The following is a 21,298-nucleotide window of genomic DNA, read 5'->3' on the forward strand; positions in this document are numbered from 1 at the left end:
GGACATCAGCTGGGGGTCCTCTAATCCAATTCAGCTTTGACTCTCCACCTGAGAGATCCCACAGGCTGGGCCGTGTCCCTGGGCTGCCCAATTCAGAGGCCAGCTGCAAGCCCAGCCCCTTTTACCTGTTTCTGCCCGCCGGGGTTCAATTAGTTTGCTCAGGTGGCTCACAGAACTCAGGTAACACTTAAGGTTACTGGTTTCTTTTCTTTTTCCTTTTTTTGTAATTGTGGATGGACAGCATGTCTTTATTTAGTTTATTTTTTTATGCGGTACTAAGGATGGAACCCAGTGCCTCACAAATGCAGGCAAGCGCTATACCACTGAGCCCCAGCCCCTGCTTACTGGTTTAATAAAGAATATTACTGGGCTGGAGATGTAGCTCAGTGGTGGAGCACTTACCTAGTATGCACAGGGCCCAGTACTACAAGAAAAAAAGAAGAAGAAACAAGAATATTCTAAAGGAGAAGATGAAGACATGCAGGGCGCAAGGCATGAGAAGAGGGGCCTGGAGCCTCCCCGGCCTCTGGGCGCCTCAACCTACAGGAACCTCCACATTCTTGGAAGCTCGGAAACCCTGCTCATGCTCTTCCGAAGCCCATGGGAACGGGCTTCACGGAGACCGCACTGCACAGGCACCGCTGAAGCAGCACAGCAGCGGGAGGGTGTGACTGAACAGAAAGGGAAAGGTCTAATGCTAGTAGCCTGGGTCAGGAGCCCAGCAAGGTCTGTCTGTCCAGATTCTTAGCATCTGTGTGCTGCACCTCCCTCCAGGATATGGGCCAGACCCCTCTGGGATGAGGAGGGTCTTATGACCTACTATGGGACAAGGGTAAATCAGAGAATTTCTTTTTCACACTTTTTAAATTTTGTTTATTTTTTTTTTAGTTGTAGTTGGACACAATACCTTTATTTTATTTATTTTTATGTGGTGCCGAGGATCAAACTCAGCGCCTCACACGTGTGAGGCTAGTGCTGTGCCACTGAGCCACAACCCAGCTCCAGAGAATTTCTTTAAGGCGGGAAGATCAGAATTTCTATGACCTACTGCAGGGAAGACAAATTCCTTCTGTGGCTGCCTTGGGTGGGGAGGGAGAAGCCAGGAACTAGGATCAAAAAACAAAATATGTAGCACTTATTTGTGTTTTTGTTTAACTTGTGGACAAAGATTTATAGACAGGTGCAAAAAAAAAGAGATCCTCTTTTTTTTTTTTTTTTTGGTACTGGAGATTGAACTGGGGAGGGGGGGACACTTGACCACTGAGTCACATCCCCAGTCCTATTTTGTATTTTATTTAGAGACAGGTTCTTACTGAGTTGCTTAGTGCCTTGCCATTGCTGAGGCTGGCTTTGAACTTGCGATCCTCCCGCCTCAGCCTCCTGAGCCACTGGGATTACAGGAGTACGCCACAGTGCCCGGCTAAAAATCCTCTTTTGCAACCTGCAAATCACTGTTCAGAGGAGCTTTGATACATGTAAGCAGGAATATTATACCTAAGTCAGCTTAAAGTGATGGGATAATGGTAACTAAAAAGTTTGGTTTTAAGGCTAATGAGTTGATAATCAAAACACAAAGGTCATGAGAGAAATCTCAACTGTACTGATAGAATATTCCAATTTTCAGCTAAAGGCCCTCCCCAGATATAGCCCCTTGACCCTGGATTCCCCAAATTCCAGAACTGTAAAAACTTCTGTTTCTTATAAATTACCCAGCCTCAGCCATCCTGTTGCAGCAGCAGCAGCTGAGCTGACGGCACATACTGATGGAGGTTTCAGGTTATTTTGTTCACTTGTTTACTTTCTTATTTTTGATACTAGGGATCCAACCCAGGGCACTCTACCATTGAGCTATACCCCAGTCCTTTTTTTAAATTTTGAGACAGAGTCTCACTGAGTTGCTTAGGGCCTTGCTAAATTGCTGAGACGGGCCTCAGACTTGTGATCCTCCTGCCTCAGCCTCCCCAGTCACTGGAATTTCAGGCACGTGGCACCTTGCCTGGCTGGTTTTTTCTTTTTGTTGTTTTAATGTTGGCCCTTTGGCCATCAAAAGTTGGGGAAGGCCACACCCACCCCTCCTCCCTGCTCCAGGCCTGTCTGTCCTGCAGATAGAACTCTGCAGGATCCTCTTTTTTTTTTTTTTTTTTAAGAGAGAGAGAGAATTCTTTAATATTTATTTTTTAGTATTTGGCGGACACAACATCTTTGTTTGTATGTGGTGCTGAGGATCGAACGTGGGCCGCACGCATGCCAGGCGAGCACGCTACCGCTTGAGCCACATCCCCAGCCCACTGCAGGATCCTCTTGCCAGGTGCTGTTTAATCTCAGGCCCTCAAGGGCCCAATCTCCAGAACTGAAGACGTCCCCACCAGTCACCCCGCATCCCAGGAAGCTAAGTAACAACATTTAGCAGCCAATGCTACCCAGTCCCCACCACATTGTCTCTAGGGGCCACCCAGTGGCAAGACTCTAGAGAGAACCTTCCCCTGAGGCCTTGCTGGGCCCCAACCAGCTCAGATAAAAAGCCCAAGAGTGGAGGGAACAGGTGGCTAGAACGACAGAAATGGAGATCGGGCTTCCCCTGGTGGCAGGAGCTGCCAGATGCCATGAAGCCTCAGAAGAGGAAAAGGGCGCCTGGCTGAGGGTGGGCTCTCTCTCACCACCCCACCTACTGCTGCAGACACCGAGGCTGGCAGGAGGCCCTAAGCCTCAGTTCCCTCTTTTGCACCAAAAAGATTAAGGGACATGGCGTCAGAGACCCTGGTGGCGCACGAGGCAGGAAGAACTCAAGTTTAAGGCTGGCTGTGGCACCTCAGCAAGATTCTGTCTCAAAATAAAAAATAAAAAGGTTTGGGGATATGGCTTGCTGGCAAAGTGACTCTGGGCTCAGTCCCCAGCACCTAAGGGCCAAGGAAAATGTTGAAGCTCCTCCCTGTGCCTGCCTTGACCTTCGCGCGTCCTTGGTAATGCCTTCTCCTGGTTTGGCTCACTCAGGGAGCTCAGCCATTCACTATCTGGGGCTGTCACTTCCTCCCTTCAGGCATCTGGCCAGTCTTGGGGTGGGGGGTGAAGTCCGCGAGGGGTCCCTAGGTCATGCAGGTTGTTAGAAGGGAGCCAGCTTTGTCCCAACCTGTGTTTAAGGAAGCCCACTGGGACTGACTTCAGAGTCTTACCCACGGAGGACACTGCCCTGGCTAAGTGACTTCAGGTGTCCCTGAATCCCCCAGGTACTGGTGTTACCGCTGTTGACCGGTGACGAGTTCTTGCTTCCCCAATGTTGAAGAGTAACACCAAAGAAGCACGCCGAGGCAAGGTCAGAGTAGAAATTAGAAGTTTATTAAAGGACAGCAGAAAAGACTTCTCCGGGAGGAAGAAGGGGACCCAAGAGGTGGAATCCGTGGAAGGGATGTTGTCTCCCCTTTTTATAGTTCTTTCAGTGATGGAATGTAGGTGGGAAGGCCCGAGGGGTGGGACACAGGTGGGCCAAAGAAGTAATCTGGTCAGGAAGGACTTCTGAGTCAGCACCTTTTTGCTGGGGGCTGTTCATTAACATTTCTTTGAGGTGGACTTTGGCCTAGGGCCTTTTCGGGACTTCATTAACATTCCATGAGTTGTCCTGTGTTTTCCCTGAGTCATTCTCCGCATGGCCTCCATTTTAGATTTCACTCGATATTAGACCCGATTTATCTAACTACACTGACTACCTAACTTTAAATCTGGCTTCACTGGGGCCCAGAATTTGACAAGAGGAAGGCCAGGGGTGGAGAGTTTGGGGCAAGAACCACAGGGACCAAGGAGTGCTGGGCACTCAGGAGGCTGAGCACTGGGGCCCACGCAAGGTGGCTGGTGTCGTCTGACTGAGAACCCCACCCACAGACCCCACCACTACCACCAGCCCTTCCTACTGCTGCCATGGCCCCAACACACAGGAGTCGTCTTCCCCGAGCCATGTCACGACGACTGTGGAGCCTTCCCCCTGTGGAGCCTTCCCCTCAACGCCCTGCTGGTGCCACCCCCACCCCCAGGGTTATTCACAAACTTCCAATGGCCCGAGGTGCCCACAGGGCAGGGGACAGGCTGCTACCAGCTTCCTAGATCCCAAGGCCAGCCCTGGCAGCCTCTCCCAGCAACCCCACCCACTTTGCCACTGGGTACTACACAGCCTAGAGCTGTCCCACCCTCCACTCTATCCCAGGCTCTTCTCTGCCATTTCTGCCACCACAAGGGTCATTTCCTCTAAGAGGTCCTTCCCTGACCCTCTCCCTGGCCTCCCCGATTATGGCCTGCTCTAGAGCCATGGACTAGGCAGAGCTCACTGCAGGCGACAAGAGCACATGGCCAGCCTGCTCAAATCCAGACTCCCCTAAGAGGCTCAGGGCAATGTTCAGACCCAAAGGCAGGGCCCACAGTGGCCCCAGCCCCAAACGCTGCTAGGGCCCCTGGCTCTTGCCCACCCACCCCTGGTCAGGCTCCACCTACAGCCTCCTCGCCCAGGGAGCCCTCCTGGCTGACAGCGGTCTGCACTGAAGGGGCCCTTCCTGCTCCTGGTGCTTGAGAAGGGGCTGAAGTCACCCTGATGTAGAAGCCTAGGGCCAAGGTTCCAACACTGGGGTTTCTGGAATAAATTAAATTGACCAACACCCCAGCGCACATGCGCGCACATGCACACACACGCGCACACACACACACACACGTTGGTCAGGGTATGCGCCAAGCTCACATCTGCTGGGGACTTTCCCTCGGTGCCTCTTCCACCCTAGACACTGGCTCTTTCTCAGATTCCAGGAGGAAGGTTCAGGGGGCATTCCCAGGGGCTGGCATGGAGCTCAGAGGTATGGCATTTGCCAAGCATGTGGAAGGCCCTGGATTCCACCCCAGAACTCAGCAAATAAAATTAGAAAACAAGCAAATAAAGAGGCCTTCAGCCCTGTCCTCACAGCCTCAGCTCAACTATGACTAAGGAATGAGCCCCACCCTCAGCAAACCAGTGTTTGCAAACCAAGGAGACACACTTGAGCCAGGAGAGTTTAATGGCGGAAATCTGGCCAAGGTTCCAGCAGGGTGGCCCCAACTGGGGTACAGCTGGGCAGGTGAGCCAGGAGAGGGCAGAGGGAGTGTGTCCAGGCTAGGGCCTCAAAGCTGCGAGAGGATGTTGGGGGCCAAGCTGCAGGTCAGGCCTGTGCCATCGGGTTCCACATTAAGGGCCTTCACTCTGCCATCCTCTATCACCATGGAGAACCTGCGCGAAAGAGGGGCCAACCAGCTGCATCAGCCCAGGCCTGGAGACCGGAGGGAGCAAGGAGCCAGGGCTCCAGGGAAGGCCCCTGCAGAACTCTCCCCCTTTTACCTCTTGAGCCGGCGATTCCCAAAAAGGCGCACCAATGAATCATCTAGTAATAAATCTGTCTCCTAAGAGGAAAGACAGAGAAATGCCTCAGGAACCCCCAGAACAGGCCAAGGGCTGCTCCCCACACCTCAGGTTCTGCCTTCTAGGCTCTGCACAGGAACTTCCCGGAGCAGAGGGGCAGACTCACCTTCCCAAAGGCCCCAGTCGGGTCAGCCAGGAGCCGAACCTGAAGGGACAGGAAAGTAAAGGTCACAAGAAAAACCTCCTAGGGCCTGGCCCATACCCCTGCCAGCTCCACATCTTACCTTGCCTTCTGCATTGTGGGCTCGTCCCCACTCTCCCGTCACAAACACATCGTTCACAGTTAGACATGCCACCACCTGCACCCCCTTGGCCTTTAGAGCCCCAGTCTGCTCCACAAACCCGGGCAGGTGGGTCTAGGAGGGGAAACAAAGGGTCAACTAAGGGATCACAGTGTGGGGCCTCAGCCCACCCTCACCTCCAGGCTCTGCCCCTCCCTGACCCAGTGTCTTGAATCAGGAAAGGACAGCCGTGTGAACAACTCTCTTTTTGACTTCACCACTAGGAAGCTCAGACTTAAATGTTCTGTGGTCAAGACCTTGAACTTCCCATGGGCAGGATTATTTGCCTGAGTCCCAAATATCTTGTGCAGTGCCTGTCACGCAGCAGGCGCGGTAAGAGGTGTTGGATTAAGTGCAGCCCCTTCCTCCTACCTCTGGAGGCACTGAAAAGCCCTTTCAGTTGTGGCATCATTTACAGACTCTTGTAGCAAAATGCCCTGGGGCAACACACAAAACTTCGGGAACAATTCAAAAGATCCCACTCCCAGACCCCAGGAAGGGGAGGGTCTCACCTTAGAACAGCCAGGGGTAAACGCCCCAGGGACTCCGAAAAGTACACCCTTCTTGCCCTTGAACAGCTCCGCCAGGTTCACCTTGTTCCCAGGCTCCCCTTCAAACACCTCCACAGAGGGGAGAGCATCTCCCACCTGGATAAAAGGACTTTGAGGTCAAAGGGGAGGTGGGGGGGGGTGCAGCAAACCAGAACCAAAGGGAATGCAGAGTGAGATTGCTGCTGGCAATCAGCTAGTTCAGAAAACCAGGAGTCACTCCCTGTCTCCTCCCCCATACCACCTAGTTACCCAACATCCTCCTGCTTTCCAGGTGGCCCTGCTCTGCTTATTGGCCTTTGGTGACAACAAAGGAAAGAAAGTTCTTTCCAAATGTTGCAATATTGTGAAAATGAGCAGCTGGAATAAAGTGGGGGAGGGGGCAGAGAGGTGCATTTGAGGATGAGGAGGAAGTCCTGATAACCGGGAGGGAGAAGGCCTGGTCACTCAGACAAAGAGGGGTGGAAGAGTTAGGGAAGATATCCAGGTCCCCCGCACACACACACCCATGGGGATAGAGAAGGGGAAGGGTGGGGTTCTCCACGTGGGGTGGGTGAGGGATTCCTGGAGCCAGAGGAGGCAAAGGCGAGATTCAGAAGTTGGGGAGTCTGAGGACCCCAGAGGTTGGAGTAGGATGAAGTAGAAGATGGAGAGGGTCTCAGCAGAGGTCAGACAGAGGGGATAGGTCAGAGGAGCTGGGTTGGTTCCAGAAGATGAGTGAAAGAACAGTGAAGGGTAGGAATCAGCCATGGAGACGGGGGGGGGGGGGGGGGGGGGGAATCGAGGAAACATGGCTGGGCTCCGAGGGACCACAGTTATTTCAGACGATGGGGTGAAGGGGTGCCCAGCACTCTCACAAAAGTGTGGGGCAGGGGAAGTGAAGGACACTTTAAAGCTGAAAAGGGGCCCAGCCGCGAAGATGGAAGAATGTGAGAGATGCCATGGTATTCAATCCCCTGAAAACGATCGGGACCTGTCACTGGGTGTCGCACGGTGGCTGTGGAGGATTACAAGGGGAGGGCTCGAGGGCCTTGGGGAATGTCTCAGGGGCTTAGGGTCGAGGCCCCTAACTGAGGGGGAGCCGAGGGGTCTTGCTGGGGGGACGAAAGGAATAGATCGCAGTAGAGTCCCCGAGGACGGCGGAGGAGGGGGGTACGAAGGGCAAGAGACAGGGTCACCCCAGACAAGAGGGACTGGGATCGGGCTTAGGGACGGGGAAAAGGGCCAACGGTCACCTTGATCGGGGCCATGGCTGCGGCGGTGCTGCTGAAACTGCGGACCCCTCCACGCGCCCACCCTCCTCCTTCCAGCCGCCGTCCTGCTGTAGCTGCCGCGGACTCTGCAGCAGCCGCGCTGGTGACTACCAAGCAGGCTCGGCGTCGCAGCACGCCCAGGTTCGCCAGCCCCATGCCCGCCCTAAGACCTGCAGCCGCCCCGCCCACCTGCCCCAGACATCACACGAGGCGGGGCCTGGAGCCTGCTCCACCCCGGGACCCTCCTGGGGGCGGTGCCTCAGGCGCCCCGCCCCGGCGGCCGCCCCTGCTGCGCAGGCAAGGGCGCCGGCGCGAGGAAAGGAGCTCCAGGACTCTGGGCTCGCGTGCGTCAGGGGCTGAGCCATGACGCAGTGTAAGTGGGGCGGAGCACTCATCGTTCGCGCAGCTAATTTGCATGCAAGGAAGAGCTACTGCTGTTTTAATGGACCTGATTTACTGATGCAGTGTGTCCGTTCCTTACCCGAAAGCAAGGTGCGGGAAATGATAGTATCACGGGCCTGTGGAGGCCTAAAACATGTTTATGTTACATTCAACGAGAGCCTCTGCGCTGCAGCTACTTTCCATATGATTTGCATGTTACATATGATTTGTGGCTAGTGGAGTTTGCTGTGCGTCGCAGCAACTTCCCGCCGAGACGCTTCCGGTAGCAGCGCTTGACCGGACCAGATTTTTCAAGTACTTCTGCTCCTGCAAGTTTCAGCAAGTTCGCCACTTCCGCTCCTCCGGCCATCCAATAGTACCCAAGACCCGGCGACCCCGGAAGTTACGTGAGCTCCGAGTGGCCTCTTTCCGGTTCCGGAGCGGAGGAGCCCTTGTGGAAACATGAAGCTGCTCACCCACAATCTACTGAGCTCACATGTGCGGGGGGTGGGGCCTCGTGGCTTCCCCCTGCGCCTCCAGGTACGAGCCCCGGGCCTCGCCCCTCTTCCGGCGGGATAGAGAAACTCGGGTTCGGCCCCGGCCTCATTAGACCTCCCCGCCCCGCAGGCCACCGAAGTCCGAATCAATCCCGTGGAGTTCAACCCAGACTTCGTGGCGCGGATGATACCCAAGGTGGAGTGGGCGGCGCTTCTGGAGGCGGCTGACACCGTGAGCACCTGTCCCCGTGGTCCCTGCCTCGGAAGGGGGGCGGCTTACCGCGGCCCCCGGTACCCGCCCGCAGCCCTGCGTCTGGCCGGGCGTGGGCAGGGTTTCATGCCCAGGGATGATTAAGGCTTCTTGTCCGCAGTTGCACCTGGTGGAGGTTCCAAAAGAGCCTACTGAGGGCTACATGAACGACGAGACATTTCTGAGAAAGATGCATCACGTGTTGCTGGAGGTGAGAAGCGACCCTCGCCTTCTGTTCCCGCCCCGCCCTTGAGGCTGCCAGTGCTGAGCCCTGCCCCACCCTTCCACAGGTGGACGTGCTGGAGGGCACCCTGCAATGCCCCGAGTCAGGACGTGTGTTCCCCATCAGCCGCGGGATCCCCAACATGCTGCTGAATGATGAGGAAACTGAGACTTAACCATGTCCAGCACCAGTTTTACGTTTTGTGACCGTGTGTATTTTTGTTAACATATTCTGTTTGCTAGTTCTACAGTGTGTAGTCCCAGCCCTTGACCCAATGACACACTGACCACAGTGGTTTTGAGCTCCATAGTATATCTTTTTTTTTTTTTTCTCATTAAAGGTTCAAAACCAAAAGCGGTTTCTCTTTGCAGCAAATATACATTAAAATAGAGTCTCTGTACAGCCAAAGGCTCTGGGCCCTGGCTTGCCCCATGTCCCTGCGCCTCCCTGGCCAAACCCAAAAATAAATATAGTGTTATTGCTCTGCAGGGCATAGAGGCAGTGCTCTCCCCACCCCCTGAGGAGGCTGGGTGGGAGCTGATGGGGGGCCCTGGCCACCCCAGGGTCCAGGGGCTGGAGCCTGCTTGGAGTTATTGCTTCAAGGGGGGGCATTAATGCCCAATGCAAATGAGGAGGAGCGAAGGGGGCAGGGGCCTTTGCTCTCCAAATACCCCTCTAGTCTGGAGAGGGGATCGGATTAAGCAGCAGCAAAAGCATCACCCATTGGGAGACTGTGGCCTCCATCCCCTTCCCTCCCTGAGATCAGGCTTCTGCCTCCCACATCCCCTGCAGCCCCCTATGGCTTCCGCAAGGCCCCCTACACTCTTGGGGGCACATTATGGCTTGCAAGGGACAGCGCTGTGCCCAGACTCTGGGCATTCACATTCCCAGCTTGACACCCCCTTAAGAGGGGGAGAGGAGGGCATGGGGCCTGCTCCCAGGGACTGATAGCATTGCCCTGGCCCTGCCAGCAGGCTGTGGCACTGCCCAGACCCCAGCTCTGCCCCCTTGGGGCTGACCCCATGCTGGGCAGTTCCTGCCAGCACCCCCACCCTTCCCACCCCATGCCTCAGTCCATCATGGCCTCTAGCATCTCCAAGAACAACTTGTGCATGGGCACCTTGCCCTCCAGCTTCACCCCATAGAAATGGGCCAGCACTTTGCCCGCTGTCTGGCGGAGGAGTGGTAGGGTGAGCAGCAGTCTGCCTGCCCGCCGCCTCTCAGCACCTCCTCCGGGGCCGGCCCGGCCAGCTTCATACTCCAGCAGGGCCTCATGCAGGGCTTCTCGAAGCTGTTCCACAGCCTCAGCATCCTCGATGTGCACTGAGTCTACAAGGAGGGGGAGAGGGCTATTGGCCTGGGCTGCCTCTGGAAAAGGCGGAACCCACATCTGCTGGGGCACTGCTGGATGGGCCTAAGGAGGGGCCAAATGGATTAGCTGATTGGCTGACTAAGGGGCACCACTCACTGCTCCTACCCAATAGCCACCCTTTCTCCCTCAACTATGGCCACCTCTCCCCACCTTCCCTCCCACTACACTGTTTACCTTTCCAGGTTAGCACGGCACTAGGGCTCAAAATCCTGTGTGCAGTTCAGGGCCTGCCCTTGGCTTGCTTTGTGACTTTGAATAAGTCATTGGTCTTCCCTAAGCCTCAGTTTTCCTTATCTGCAAAATGGGACTGTGCCACCATCATGGAGTTAACAGTTGGAGGGCCTCGTGGAGATTCCTGTTGGATGCCTGCTCTGGACTCACCCGAATTGGCAAGGGCCAAGGCCTTCAGCAGGACATATTCTTCTCGTTCCAGCCGCAGGGCCTGTAGACGCCGCACCAGTTGCAGCAGGGCCGCCCCCAGCTCTCCCAGGCCAGCAGCCCGGGCTCCCTCTTCATCCAGGACCAAGTCCTCAGCAAAGGCCAGTTCATCCTGCAGTGGTAGTGAGCGCTGGGCCACACCCAGCACCAGCACCTCCATCCATACGCTCTGCAGTACTGACATCTGGTCAGACAGCGATAGTGATGAGAAGCCTGGGGGGCAGTGGAGAGCAGGCCCGGCTGAGCGAGTGACCCCAGCCAAACATGGCCTGGCCTCAGGGGAGTCCCAGGTCTCCTGGGCCCTTTACCTGGGATGCTCTTGGCCCAGCTGATAGTGACCACAATCTCTCGGTCAAAGAGGTCGCAGAGGGTAGCCACAGCTGGGAGGTGTCCGTCAGGGCCCGCTGGGTCAGGCATGGCATACAGCTTCTCAGGCTCTACCACCAGCAGGTGAGATACCAGTGCATTCACCGGGGCTGCAGTGACAGGTGGAGGGCTGTCAGGAGCACTCCCGTCCAGCAGGCCTTAGAGGCCCCTTGAGATTGCATCTTCCTAGGTAGTCCCCCCTGTGGCCTTCCTTGAGAGCCACTAGCCAGATGGGAGATAGCTCTCTCCAGGGAAGCATGCTCACCACCTCCCCAGGCGACTCGGTCTTGAACAGACTGAGATTAAACCTCTCCCTGGACCCAGCTACATTACTTGGTTCTCGACACATGAAAAGTTACTGTACAAATATTCCTTGGGGAAATGAATAAGTGAGTGAAAGTGGAATCCGGGTCCAGTGCTATAATGATGCTAACAGGCCCTTGGGGGCAACTTGCCCCGGAGCCCTAGGACTCCACCGTGCCTCACCTGTCTTCCGGGGGCCTCCAGTCACTGCCAGAGGGCCAGCAGGGAAGGAGCCTGGGAAGGGCAGCGGGTCCACCTCTGGCCGTCGCTTGTATTTCTGTCGCCCACCTCGGACACGGTCCAGGCGCACCCCTTGAATTGTAGGACAGGGTTGCGGTGATGGGGCTGAGGCAGGTTTGCCCTGCAGAGCTGTCCTCCCCAGCCCATTCACTTGAACTTCCCAGGCCTTGCCCCCAGCCCCAATCCCCGGCCCAGGCCCCTGCCCAACGCTCACCCTCCTTGAGCATGCCCACCCGCAGGCACTTGGTGAAGCGGCAGGCCTGGCAGGCCTTGCGTCTCCGCTTGGTGATCTCACACTCGTTGGAAGCTGGACAGCTGTACTCGATGCTTCCTGCCAGGAAGAGGCAGGGCTCCAGTGGCGGCCTCCCAGGGCCAGGAGTGGGCCCAGCGGCCAGGAGAGCCCTCACTCACCCGGGGCAAGCACAGGTCTGGGGGTACGGGGAGGAAAGGGGAGAGCAGGAGGCCATGAGCAGGGCAGGGCAGGGAACTGCCACTGGGTGGGGTCCCTGCTTGGGCAACGGAGGGGCTGGGCACAGGCAATCAGGCTGCCACTCTGTCCCAAGCCCCTAGTCAGGTCACACCTCTGGGCCACACTGCCTTCATCTGGGCCCATCAAGGGCCACTATGACCTTTAGGGTGCTCAATTCATTGGTCAGTTCTCAATCCTCATCTTACTTGCCTAAGAGGAGAATCTAACAGCACGACTGGGTCTCGGTGCTAGAACACTGCTTTTGCTTCTAGGACTCCACCCGCTCCTCTGCCTCCCACCTCTCTGGCCGCTTTGTGGTTTCTGTGAATCTCCCCAAGCTCCTTCCACTGAACAGCCCAGGGCTGGCCTTCCTCAGCCTCACTTACCACCCACTCCAGTCTTGGGGCTTACACCTGTCCTGAGCTCTAGACTCATATCCAGCGGCCCCCTGACATCCTGCACGTCTAGGAGGCTTCTCAACCCTAACATGTCCCAAATGGCCCCCAGACTCCCAAGCCTGCAACTGCATTCATCCAGTTGCTCAGGCAGGAGGCTGGGCAGCACCCTCAACTCCCCTGCACCCACGTCCAACCTACTGGCAAATCCTGCGGGGGGCCTGACCTTACCCATCCAGAATCCAACTCCTGCCCTCAGCTACTGTTTTTCCACCCTTGACACCAGTCACTGTCCCCTCATCTCACTGGCCTCCTGCTCAATGCCTGAGGGATCCTGTTAGAGCTGTGTCAGCTCCTGTCCCTCCTCTGCTCAAACCCAATGACTTCCTTGAGTGAAAGCCCAAGTGAACCTGTGGCCTTCACAGGGATTGCCTCAAGCTCTGGTCCTAATGGCACACAGCCTCCCCTACCTCCTCCCTGTCACCTCAGGAAGGCCTTCCCTGGCCACCTGTGACAATACCCAATCTCCCCTCTGCAGGCACTTCCAGCCTGAGCCCTGCTATGAAGATTCCTCTCAGCTCTTGGGGCCACCTCAGATGCTACAGAGCAACCTATTTATCCCGTGTATTACCTCTCTCTCACTTCAGTGTCAGTGTCACTAGGGCCTCGAATGTCCCCAGTGCTACTAACACAGAAGATGCTGACAGCTTGTCGCTCTCCCAGTCTCGCAGGGCTACCACTAACCAGCCAACAGGCCACTAGTGCATTAGCCCTGCTAGGGCTTCACCTGGCTCAGGACCTGTCCTCAGGGAGGCCCTCTGGAGCCCCAGACTCAGACCAGGCCTCCCGTCCACATCCTGTTCCTGGCCTTCCAACACGTGCCACAGTGTAACAGGGCAGTTCTGGGCAATTTATTGTTTCAATTCATTGTTTCTGCCTCAGTCCCAGGACCCGGAACACTGGTTGTGAAGAGCAAAGTGTTCTGGGGCTACCTTGGTCTAGCCCAACACTACCCCTTACCAACTGTGTGACCTTGGGCAAGTCCCAGATCTAACACCTGGAACTCTCAGTTCAAGTTCCCGGCCATCAAATTGGCATGAAAAAAACCTCATACTTGGGGTTGAGGGGTGTAGCTCAGTACTAAGTGCACATGCTTAGCATATACGAGACCCTGGGTTCCATCCCCAGCACCAAATGAAAAAAAAAAAAAAATCATACTTGTTGTAAAGGCAGGTTGTAAGAATTAAAGAAGATAATCCATGTAAAACATTTAGCATAATTCACAGCACTTAAGTGCTCAGTAAGTGACTATAATCGATAGCTAACAATAAATATGTGTCCACAGTTAGGATGAAAGATTCCAAGGTGACACCCAGACCTAGATCTGCAGCCTCACTGGTCCTCAGAGTCAGCAGGGAACCCAGAGTTTTATGGCCAACATGTTTTGGCCATGTTCAGACTCACTGGCATATCACAATCAGTGGTCCAAAGTCCAGTTATTACTAATAAGTAGAGCAGCAGTCTGGGATTTGAGAGCCAGCTCAGGACCCACATCAAATCCTAGTTCTGCCATTTTCTACCTGTAAGACTTGAACAAAGCTTCAAAAATCTCTGTAGGGTTGGGCTGGGGCTAGGGCTCAGTGGCAGAGCGCTTGCCTAGCACAATGTGAGGCACCGGATTCGATCCTCAGCACCCCGTAAAAATTAATGAAAGTCTGTGTCCAACTAAAAATATTTTTTAAAATAATTCTCTGGGGCTGGGGATGTGGCTCAAGCGGTAGCACGCTCGCCTGGCATGCGTGCGGCCCGGGTTCGATCCTCAGCACCACATACAAACAAAGATGTTGTGTCTGCCGAAAACTAAAAAAAAAAAATATTTTAAAAAAAAAATAAATAAAAAAAAATAAAATAATTCTCTGTAGGCCTCAACTATGACAACACTGACACCTCATAGGGTTGGTTGGGAGCCGAAAAAAGAGCAAAAGGGCAGGGTGCCTGGTACAGCCCCAAAGTAACCAATTATCACATAAATCACATAGCAACTTAACTAGCAGCCCATTCATCCTAGGTAATGTTTACATCAGCATCTTACTCCCTGAATTTCCCGCCTGTCTGGGGCTTGAACCCAGGTCCCTGCACATACTTGGCAAGTATTCTACCACTGAGCTATACTACCATCCCTCTGAATTTTTGTATGCTATATCCCCAGTACTTCCAAATTTTTATTTTGAGACAGAGTCTCACTAAGTTGCAGAGGTTGGCCTCAAACTTATGATCCTCCTGCCTCAGCCTCCTGAGTAACTGGGATTACAGGCATGTACCACCATGTCCCACAAAACCAGTGACTTTTAAATGCCTAATCATGTTTATGTGGTGATATATATATATATATATATATATATTCTCCATACATACAACCCTCAGTACTGGGAATGAAAGCCAGGGCCTCTCACTTGCTAGGCAAGTGTTCTACCACTGAGCCACACCCCACACTCCCTAACAATCTTTTAAGTCAGGAACTAAAATACAATGTGGCCTCTCTCAGGTATCTAGCAAAATCTACCTTGCACTGGTGCTGCTTTGGAAAAACTGAGAAAAGGGGGCCATGTTCTCTGCTGGGTAGCAGCTACCTGAAGCAGGAACAAGTCAAGAACAAAGTTTCAGAACAGGCAGAGGCTGCCTTGGAATTTTTCAGAACCACTGTTGAAGGTGCTGGGCCTACAGCACTCAGAAACCTAGGCTGTGTCCTCTAACATCCCATTCCAGTACGCCACACATGCTGCTGTGTTTATTTCACTTCTAAGAGGAGTCCCGCCAGATGCCAACTTCACAGCGTCTGGCAGTCTCAGGACCTACTGCACCTAGCCGTGTACCAATTGGGAGGTGCCAAGCCAGGGCAAAGGGCAAAGCATGCAGAAGTGGGGTGGGGGCTCACCCTGGATGGTCCTCTTGAAGAAAGCTTTGCAGGCCTCACAGGATGCCACACCGTAGTGGTAGCCGGAGGCCACATCCCCACAGACCAGACAGAGGCGTTTGGGCAGGGAGCTGAGCACCAGCTTCCCACTGCCCTGCTCACCAGGCCCAGCCCCCTCCCCATCCTCCTCCTCCTTGTGCCCGGGGAGGCAGCGGGCAGGAGCTGGACCAGGAGCCAGGGTCACGGGGGGTTCAGTCTCAGTCTCCGAAGAACCCTTTGGACTGTCAGGACTGGCTGGCTCCGCCTTGATGTAGAGAGGCTCAATGCCCACCACCTGGCTGGACATGGCGCTGGTCACCTGCAGTGAGAGACCGTCAGGTCACAGAGAGGCACCCAGCCACATGAGTTGCCTAACCCTGGGCCTGGGCCAGACTTCCAGGCTCGTCCTGGGGAGGGAGGAGGGCAGAGTCCAAGGAAGGGTTACTCATGAAAAGCCCCCCCCCCAGCTGTTGCCATGGGAACAGAGTCTCCAGAGCCTCCAGGATCAGTAAGTGACAGCAGGTATCCTCTTGGGAACCTGGAAGAGGCTTGGAAAGCCCTACTCCCACCCTAGTCAGGGGGCAGAGGAACCTCAGTCCCCAGGCAACTGTCAACCCCCCTTGGAATCCACAGCCAGAAGAGGGACACCTCCATTCTTAGAGGTCTCCCCTCATATGGCTGCTCTCTCTTCGAGAGAGCACACTGAGGCACACAAGCCCAAAGGCGTGGATATATGTTCACACTCTCACCTGGGTTCTCAGGTGTCACCACATGCCCACACATGCTTTCTCTGCTGGGGACTTTCACACACATGGCCCTTTCCAAACCCCAGCCCTCACTCATTCTCACACTTGTCTCACACTCTTCCCAAAGGACACACTACACAAACTCACACTCAAGCCTGATATCACACATACACACACCAGGTCCCCACAATCACACACGCAGGTACAGATTTGTGAGAAAGAACACCCCTGACACACCGCCCCTTCCTGCCCCAGCATGCCCAGTCCCAGGCTCACAGTCGGGCGCGGCTCCACCCCCTTGCACCCTAGGCCTGCACACTCACTCTCACACTCCAGCTGCCGCAAAGTCCACCACCTTTCGGGCCGCCCCGCCCCCCGTAAACCTGCGCACACCTAAGGGAAGTTGCCTAAAGTTGCTAGTCTCCCCTCCCCCTCAGCCCGCCGGGAACGTCTATCAGGTTATCAGGAAGTAAATGAGGAGAGCCGAGGAGGAAGAAGTTCTCCCCCGCCGGTGCGATGACCTTTGACCCAGAGAAGAGGGTGGCCCTAGGCCCCTTCGAGCGCCCCCACGTGGTCTTCAGAGCCCCTTCTCTGACAGAGAACCCTCCCCAGCTTCCACTCAGCCCGCCCCAGGGACTTCGGCATTCTCCAAGTGCCGGACTGAACCCTGCCCTGGGGCTGGATCTGAGGCCCAAGACTGACCGGGCCCAGGACCAGCAGCCCAAATCAGAGACAGACCCTGACTCAAAAGAGCCCACCAGGACCCGAACGCCGGATCCCATCAGACCCTGACCCCAGTCTAGCTCTCGACCAGGTTCCGGTCGTGAACAGGGCCGGCACCGGAGCCGGCACCCGCTGGAGCCCGCCTCCCTGCCGCGCTCGCACATGGCCCCCGCGCCCCGCCCGCCCACCCCCGCAACAGCGCTCCCCTTCGCCCCCGGACCTGGGGCTCCGGCAGGGCGGGCGGGCAGGCATGGGGGCCGAGAGGCCCGGAACGCCGGGGTGAGCCGGGGGCCGCGGGCGGCCACTCCTCCGCCTCCTTCTCGGGCCGCGCCGCCCCGCCGCGCCGCGTCCCCTCACTCGGCGGCGCCGCTGGCTGCTTGTAGGACACAAAAGGACATCGCGGCCGCTTCCTACTCGGCTTCCTCCAGCTGACAGCGGGGGCGGGGCCGGCCGTGCGCATGCAAAACAGGGGGCGGGGCCCGGCGCCCTATGCTAATCAGACAAGTGAGGCGGGCAGCGCCTGCGTACCGGGAGGGGTCGGGGGCGGAGCTGGCGGAGCCAGTAGGCGGGCCTTCACAGGTCTCGCCCCACCACCGAACCTCAGCGGCGCACATGCCTACGCGGCCGCCGAGAGGGCGGGTTAGAGATGCGGAGGAACTCCAGGGATTAGAGCCCGGTGGGGGTGGGCCTGGAGCGCCCTTTCGTAACGAAGGAGGCGGGGCGCGCTTTGCGCGGAAGGAGTGGGCGAGGTTGATCAGTGGCCGCAGCTGCCGTGAGAGACGAAATCCTTATGAAAATGAGAAGGCGGGACGAACGGAGAGGTTGGGGTATCTGCATATGCATGAGGGGTGGAACCTAGAACAGCGACGGGGGCGCTGCCCCTTTTTCTTTTTCCCCTTCCCCCAAGATAACGCCTGCTGGGCACTTGAACCGCAGACTCAATATCCCCACAAAGCTGCGGAACCCAGGGTGGGAGAAGCTGACCTTAAACATGCAAGTATCCCTGGACTACGAGTCCCTGGAAGGCAGGGCCGTTAAGACCCGGACAGAGAAAACTCAAGGTCACTGCGGTGACCGAATGAAGGTCACAGGGAAGGGCGGGGCCACGTGCGTCCGCCTCACGCGGGAAGCCACGCACTGACTCACAAAGCACGTATAGACTCTTTTAATTTCTCTAGGGCTAAAATTCCACGCGGATGGGGTTGGGTCTGGGGACAGGGCAGGGCAAGGGTTAGAGTCAGGCGGCTGCTGGAGTCGGGAGTTCACTGAAAAGTGCAGTACAGCCTCTTATTCCTGCGCCTCCTGAGCCCCTCGACGTATCGCTGCAGCTCTTTAGTCATGAAATGGTCCCTGCCGATCAAGGACCGGTAACCTTGGAGGAGGGCAGAACTGGCTCAGTTCTAGGAGCTCCAGCAAGGCCCCCCCACTAGCAGGCGCCTCATGTGTGATTCGAGGAACTGGGAACTTTGGATCTCCCCGGTACTGAGTATTAAGGCTGGAGAATTAGCTGCAGGCCAGAACCAGAACTAGAGAGATGGGAGCCTGCAGCTTGGTGGACACCTGCACCGCCTACTGTAATTAAACGTCTTGACCCTTCTTCCAGCTGCGCATTCATATCATAAACAGGAGAAATTTACCCAAATAATCCACTGAGTCCTCACAGCTCTCCCACCTGGCAGGGAGCCAGAGTCATAGAAAAGCTGTCATTCTCTTGGCCAGATAGAGAAACTGCCTTGGAAAACCGGACTGCTAAAAAGAGGGCTCCATTAAATGGAGCTCCACTAAATGGTCACCCCATGCCCTCTCCTTGGGTATTCTTGTATCTGGTTTCTCAACTTTTAACTTTTGAAGGGCCCTTCGAGTATTTCTGAGTACTAAGAGGATCTGACAGTGCATACACATCCTGGAACCCCACTCCCACAGACCTAAACCCTGTAAAATCCACCAGGATCTTTGTGTGTGTGTGTGTGTGTGTGTGTGTGTGTCTGGAAGTCCTCAGGGGAGGGGAGCTCACTCTTGAGGGCTTTGGTGAGGATTTCCAGAGCTTCATTCTCCATGAGTTCCATCAGGGGCAGCGGAAGCTGGAAAAGCAGTGATAGGCTCAGGCATTCTGAGGACCCCAGTTCTGCCCACAGCTGAAATGCCCCCCATCCCTGCAGCCCCAAGACCCCTGACCAACCTGCCAGCCACCCCCACCCTTTCACTGCTGCAGCCCTCACCTTATCCATCCTCCACCCCATAACACCCTCTACCCCTTTCCCTGGGCCCCTCCAACCCTGTTCTGTTGCTCTGCCCAGTAGGCTCGATGGGGCATGTACTTCGAGATACTGATCGCTGATACTGAGGAAGAGCTTTCTGGGAAAAAAAAAAAAGAGGGTCAATTATCCACAGACTCCTGGGTTTCCTTGGAGCAGAGATGTATGGGTAGGCATGTGGTGAGAGGAAGTGGGGTTCAAAGACCAGCTCCATGGGCTACATTAATTGGAGATAGTATGGGACAATGGTTATATCCTAGGCTTTAAGAATCCCACCCACATGGGTTTCATTCTTACTGCCCCACTCTGTGAGACTTAAAGCCAGTGACTAAACTTTCTGGGCTTCATTTTCTTTATTTGTAAAATGGTGTCATAAGAGTAGACTGCAGGAGTGAGGGTTATGGCTCAGTGGTTGAGTGCTTGCCTAGCATGTGTGAGGCATTGGGTTCCAGTCTCAGCATCACATGTAAATAAATAAAATAAAGGTCCACAACTAAAAAAAAAAAGAAGAAGAAGATGAAGATGAAAAAGAAAAGAGTGGTTTTTAGCCCAACATGGTGGCACTCACTTGTAACACCAGTGACTCAGGAGGCTGAGGTAGAAGGATGGCAAGTTTGAGGCCAGCCTTGGCAATTTAGTGAGACCCTGTCTCAAAATAAAAAATAAAAAGGACTGGGGGTGTAGCTCAGTTTCTAGAGCACCCTGGGTTCAATCCCCAATACTGAAATAAATATAAAAAGCAAGCCTCTATGGAGATCATGAAGTTTAAAGGTGACAATACAAGCAAAGTCCTGTGTTTGGCACAGAGCCAGGACTCAGTATGTATTAATTCTCATGTTATATTCTTGGTTCTAATTCCATGATTAAAGTAGAAAGGGTAAAGTAAAGAGGTAAGAGGCAAATCCCAAATAGTGTCTGGCATGTGCTAGATGCTTAAAATTGTAACCAGTGCCCAGACAGAGTGATGCACACCTGTAATTCCAGTTATGGGAAGGCTGAGGCTCAAGGTTAGTAAGTTCGAGGCCAAACTGGGCAACTTAGGGAGATCCTGTCTCAAAATAAAAAGGGCTAAGGATGTAGTTTGGTGGTAGAGCGCTAGAGTTCAATTCCTAGTGCCTTGGGGCAGGGGTGAGGGTTGGGGGTTGGAGGGGAGGTAGTGATGTAGTTTGGTGGCAGAGTGCTTGCCCAGAATGCTTGAAAGTCTTGGGTTGGATCCTCAGTACCAAAAAAATTTTAAAAAAAGATGGTACAAGTCTGACTTGGAACTTTTTGGTGCAGTCTCTAGAGCTGGGTTTGGTAAGATGCCTTCCCGGTAGGGGGCGCTCCAGGAATGTTTGGTTGATTTAAAGTCGTCCTGGCGCCCCTCCCAGGCAATCCTGGAAAGTTGGATCCCCTCAGCTTACCCCCACCCCCATTTTATAGCAAGGGAAATTGGGGCCTTGGCCAGTTCCTGCCCTGGGGGCACCCACAACCTGGCGAGGCCACACTGACCTAACTCGGAATTGGTATTCTCATCCACGTGGTTTTGCTGGGAGCTGCTGGAGCTCAATTCCAAATTCTCTGTCTTGAAGCTGACCTTGTCCCTCAGAGAAAGGGACTCTCCATCGTCCTTCCAGCGGCCCTTCCAAGTGGCCCGCCGGCGAGTTTTGTCGCCTGGGACTGTGACCTCCTCGTAGTATTTGTTGCAGACCTGGGACAGCGGCACGTTCGTTTGTGTCTCGGACAGCGAGGCCATGGTCCACATATTCCGAATGTCGGGGTGAGGGCTCAGCTTATCGGAGCCGCTGCGTTGTGAAGACTTGGACGACGCCTGTGGGCCACACACAACGAGGGAAGCCAAGGGTCGCGGGGAGGGAGGGCAGGCTGGGGCGGGGACATTGAGTGGACCCGGTTGGGACTCTGTGGGATGTGGGGATGGGTGGGAGCAGCTCCGAGCCTGGGCTGAGAGTGACACCAGGGGCCTGGATGGGACCTAGGGTGAACTTGGGGGGCTGACGGGTAGGGGTCCGGGAAGAGTTCTTACTTTTAAAGGCCTTTCCTCCATGGTTCAGCCCTAACGGACACTGTCGCCACAGGCCTCAGGGCGGGGAGGAGGGGGTCACGCTCCAGGAGGGGGGAGGGGCAGCGTGTCCTTCCGGAATAGCGGGTCTCGTGCCTGCCGGAGACTTCAGACCACAGCC

General features: G+C 55.2%; 4 protein-coding genes and 1 non-coding gene across 6 annotated transcripts; 2 read left to right on the forward strand and 3 right to left on the reverse strand.

Moving 5' to 3' along the window:
* Window positions 1-1,130: 1,130 nt before the first annotated feature.
* LOC124093385 (small nucleolar RNA SNORA40) lies at window positions 1,131-1,254 on the forward strand. Its single transcript, XR_006851954.1, has one exon. It is a non-coding gene; the product is annotated as a small nucleolar RNA SNORA40 (small nucleolar RNA).
* Window positions 1,255-5,009: 3,755 nt separating this feature from the next.
* Prdx5 (peroxiredoxin 5) lies at window positions 5,010-7,678 on the reverse strand. The gene is made up of 6 exons (XM_046445379.1): window positions 7,490-7,678; window positions 6,219-6,353; window positions 5,650-5,781; window positions 5,532-5,570; window positions 5,345-5,406; window positions 5,010-5,236 (listed from the first exon to the last, which is right to left on the reverse strand). Exons 1-6 carry the CDS (start codon window positions 7,661-7,663, stop codon window positions 5,131-5,133), a joined length of 648 nt encoding a protein of 215 aa, XP_046301335.1. The 5' UTR covers window positions 7,664-7,678; the 3' UTR covers window positions 5,010-5,130.
* A 296-nt stretch (window positions 7,679-7,974) lies between these two features.
* On the forward strand, window positions 7,975-9,212 carry Trmt112 (tRNA methyltransferase activator subunit 11-2). Its single transcript, XM_046445380.2, has 4 exons — window positions 7,975-8,428; window positions 8,516-8,617; window positions 8,757-8,846; window positions 8,926-9,212. Exons 1-4 carry the CDS (start codon window positions 8,351-8,353, stop codon window positions 9,031-9,033), a joined length of 378 nt encoding a protein of 125 aa, XP_046301336.1. The 5' UTR covers window positions 7,975-8,350; the 3' UTR covers window positions 9,034-9,212.
* Esrra (estrogen related receptor alpha) lies at window positions 9,154-17,268 on the reverse strand. Of its 2 annotated transcripts, none has more exons than XM_046445378.2 (7): window positions 17,084-17,268; window positions 15,377-15,713; window positions 11,792-11,908; window positions 11,521-11,649; window positions 10,977-11,144; window positions 10,612-10,881; window positions 9,154-10,187 (listed from the first exon to the last, which is right to left on the reverse strand). In XM_046445378.2, exons 2-7 carry the CDS (start codon window positions 15,699-15,701, stop codon window positions 9,928-9,930), a joined length of 1,269 nt encoding a protein of 422 aa, XP_046301334.1. In that variant the 5' UTR covers window positions 15,702-15,713; window positions 17,084-17,268; the 3' UTR covers window positions 9,154-9,927. The 2 variants fall into 2 exon arrangements, with proteins under 2 accessions (XP_046301334.1, XP_046301333.1); XM_046445377.2 differs by lacking the exon at window positions 17,084-17,268 and adding an exon at window positions 16,534-16,644.
* Window positions 17,269-18,018: 750 nt separating this feature from the next.
* Catsperz (catsper channel auxiliary subunit zeta) lies at window positions 18,019-21,247 on the reverse strand. Its single transcript, XM_058579676.1, has 5 exons — window positions 21,142-21,247; window positions 20,610-20,928; window positions 19,139-19,218; window positions 18,878-18,944; window positions 18,019-18,235 (listed from the first exon to the last, which is right to left on the reverse strand). Exons 1-5 carry the CDS (start codon window positions 21,160-21,162, stop codon window positions 18,126-18,128), a joined length of 597 nt encoding a protein of 198 aa, XP_058435659.1. The 5' UTR covers window positions 21,163-21,247; the 3' UTR covers window positions 18,019-18,125.
* Window positions 21,248-21,298: the final 51 nt, after the last annotated feature.

This window comes from Marmota monax, unplaced genomic scaffold (genome assembly GCF_021218885.2).
Source record: "Marmota monax isolate L192 unplaced genomic scaffold, Marmota_monax_Labrador192_F-V1.1 WCK01_AAM20220418_F8-fsc00038, whole genome shotgun sequence".
NCBI lineage: Eukaryota > Metazoa > Chordata > Mammalia > Rodentia > Sciuridae > Marmota > Marmota monax.

Excerpts from the sequence above, each read along its gene's own strand:
- Prdx5 (XM_046445379.1), bottom strand. The coding sequence starts at position 7,663 with ATGGGGCTGGCGAACCTGGGCGTGCTGCGACGCCGAGCCTGCTTGGTA. Across the intron at positions 6,354-7,489 it reads CAGCCATGGCCCCGATCAAG|GTGGGAGATGCTCTCCCCTC; the intron begins GTGACCGTTGGC and ends CCTTTTATCCAG. Across the intron at positions 5,237-5,344 it reads GGGAATCGCCGGCTCAAGAG|GTTCTCCATGGTGATAGAGG; the intron begins GTAAAAGGGGGA and ends TCTTTCGCGCAG.
- Catsperz (XM_058579676.1), bottom strand. The coding sequence starts at position 21,162 with ATGGAGGAAAGGCCTTTAAAA. Across the intron at positions 20,929-21,141 it reads TGGAGGAAAGGCCTTTAAAA|GCGTCGTCCAAGTCTTCACA; the intron begins GTAAGAACTCTT and ends TGTGGCCCACAG. Across the intron at positions 18,945-19,138 it reads GGGCAGAGCAACAGAACAGG|CTTCCGCTGCCCCTGATGGA; the intron begins GTTGGAGGGGCC and ends CTGCTTTTCCAG.
- Esrra (XM_046445378.2), bottom strand. The coding sequence starts at position 15,701 with ATGTCCAGCCAGGTGGTGGGCATTGAGCCTCTCTACATCAAGGCGGAG. Across the intron at positions 11,909-15,376 it reads CTTCAAGAGGACCATCCAGG|GAAGCATCGAGTACAGCTGT; the intron begins GTGAGCCCCCAC and ends TCTTCCTGGCAG. Across the intron at positions 10,882-10,976 it reads CTGGGCCAAGAGCATCCCAG|GCTTCTCATCACTATCGCTG; the intron begins GTAAAGGGCCCA and ends ACTGCCCCCCAG.
- Trmt112 (XM_046445380.2), top strand. The coding sequence starts at position 8,351 with ATGAAGCTGCTCACCCACAATCTACTGAGCTCACATGTGCGGGGGGTG. Across the intron at positions 8,618-8,756 it reads TTCTGGAGGCGGCTGACACC|TTGCACCTGGTGGAGGTTCC; the intron begins GTGAGCACCTGT and ends TCTTGTCCGCAG. Across the intron at positions 8,847-8,925 it reads TGCATCACGTGTTGCTGGAG|GTGGACGTGCTGGAGGGCAC; the intron begins GTGAGAAGCGAC and ends ACCCTTCCACAG.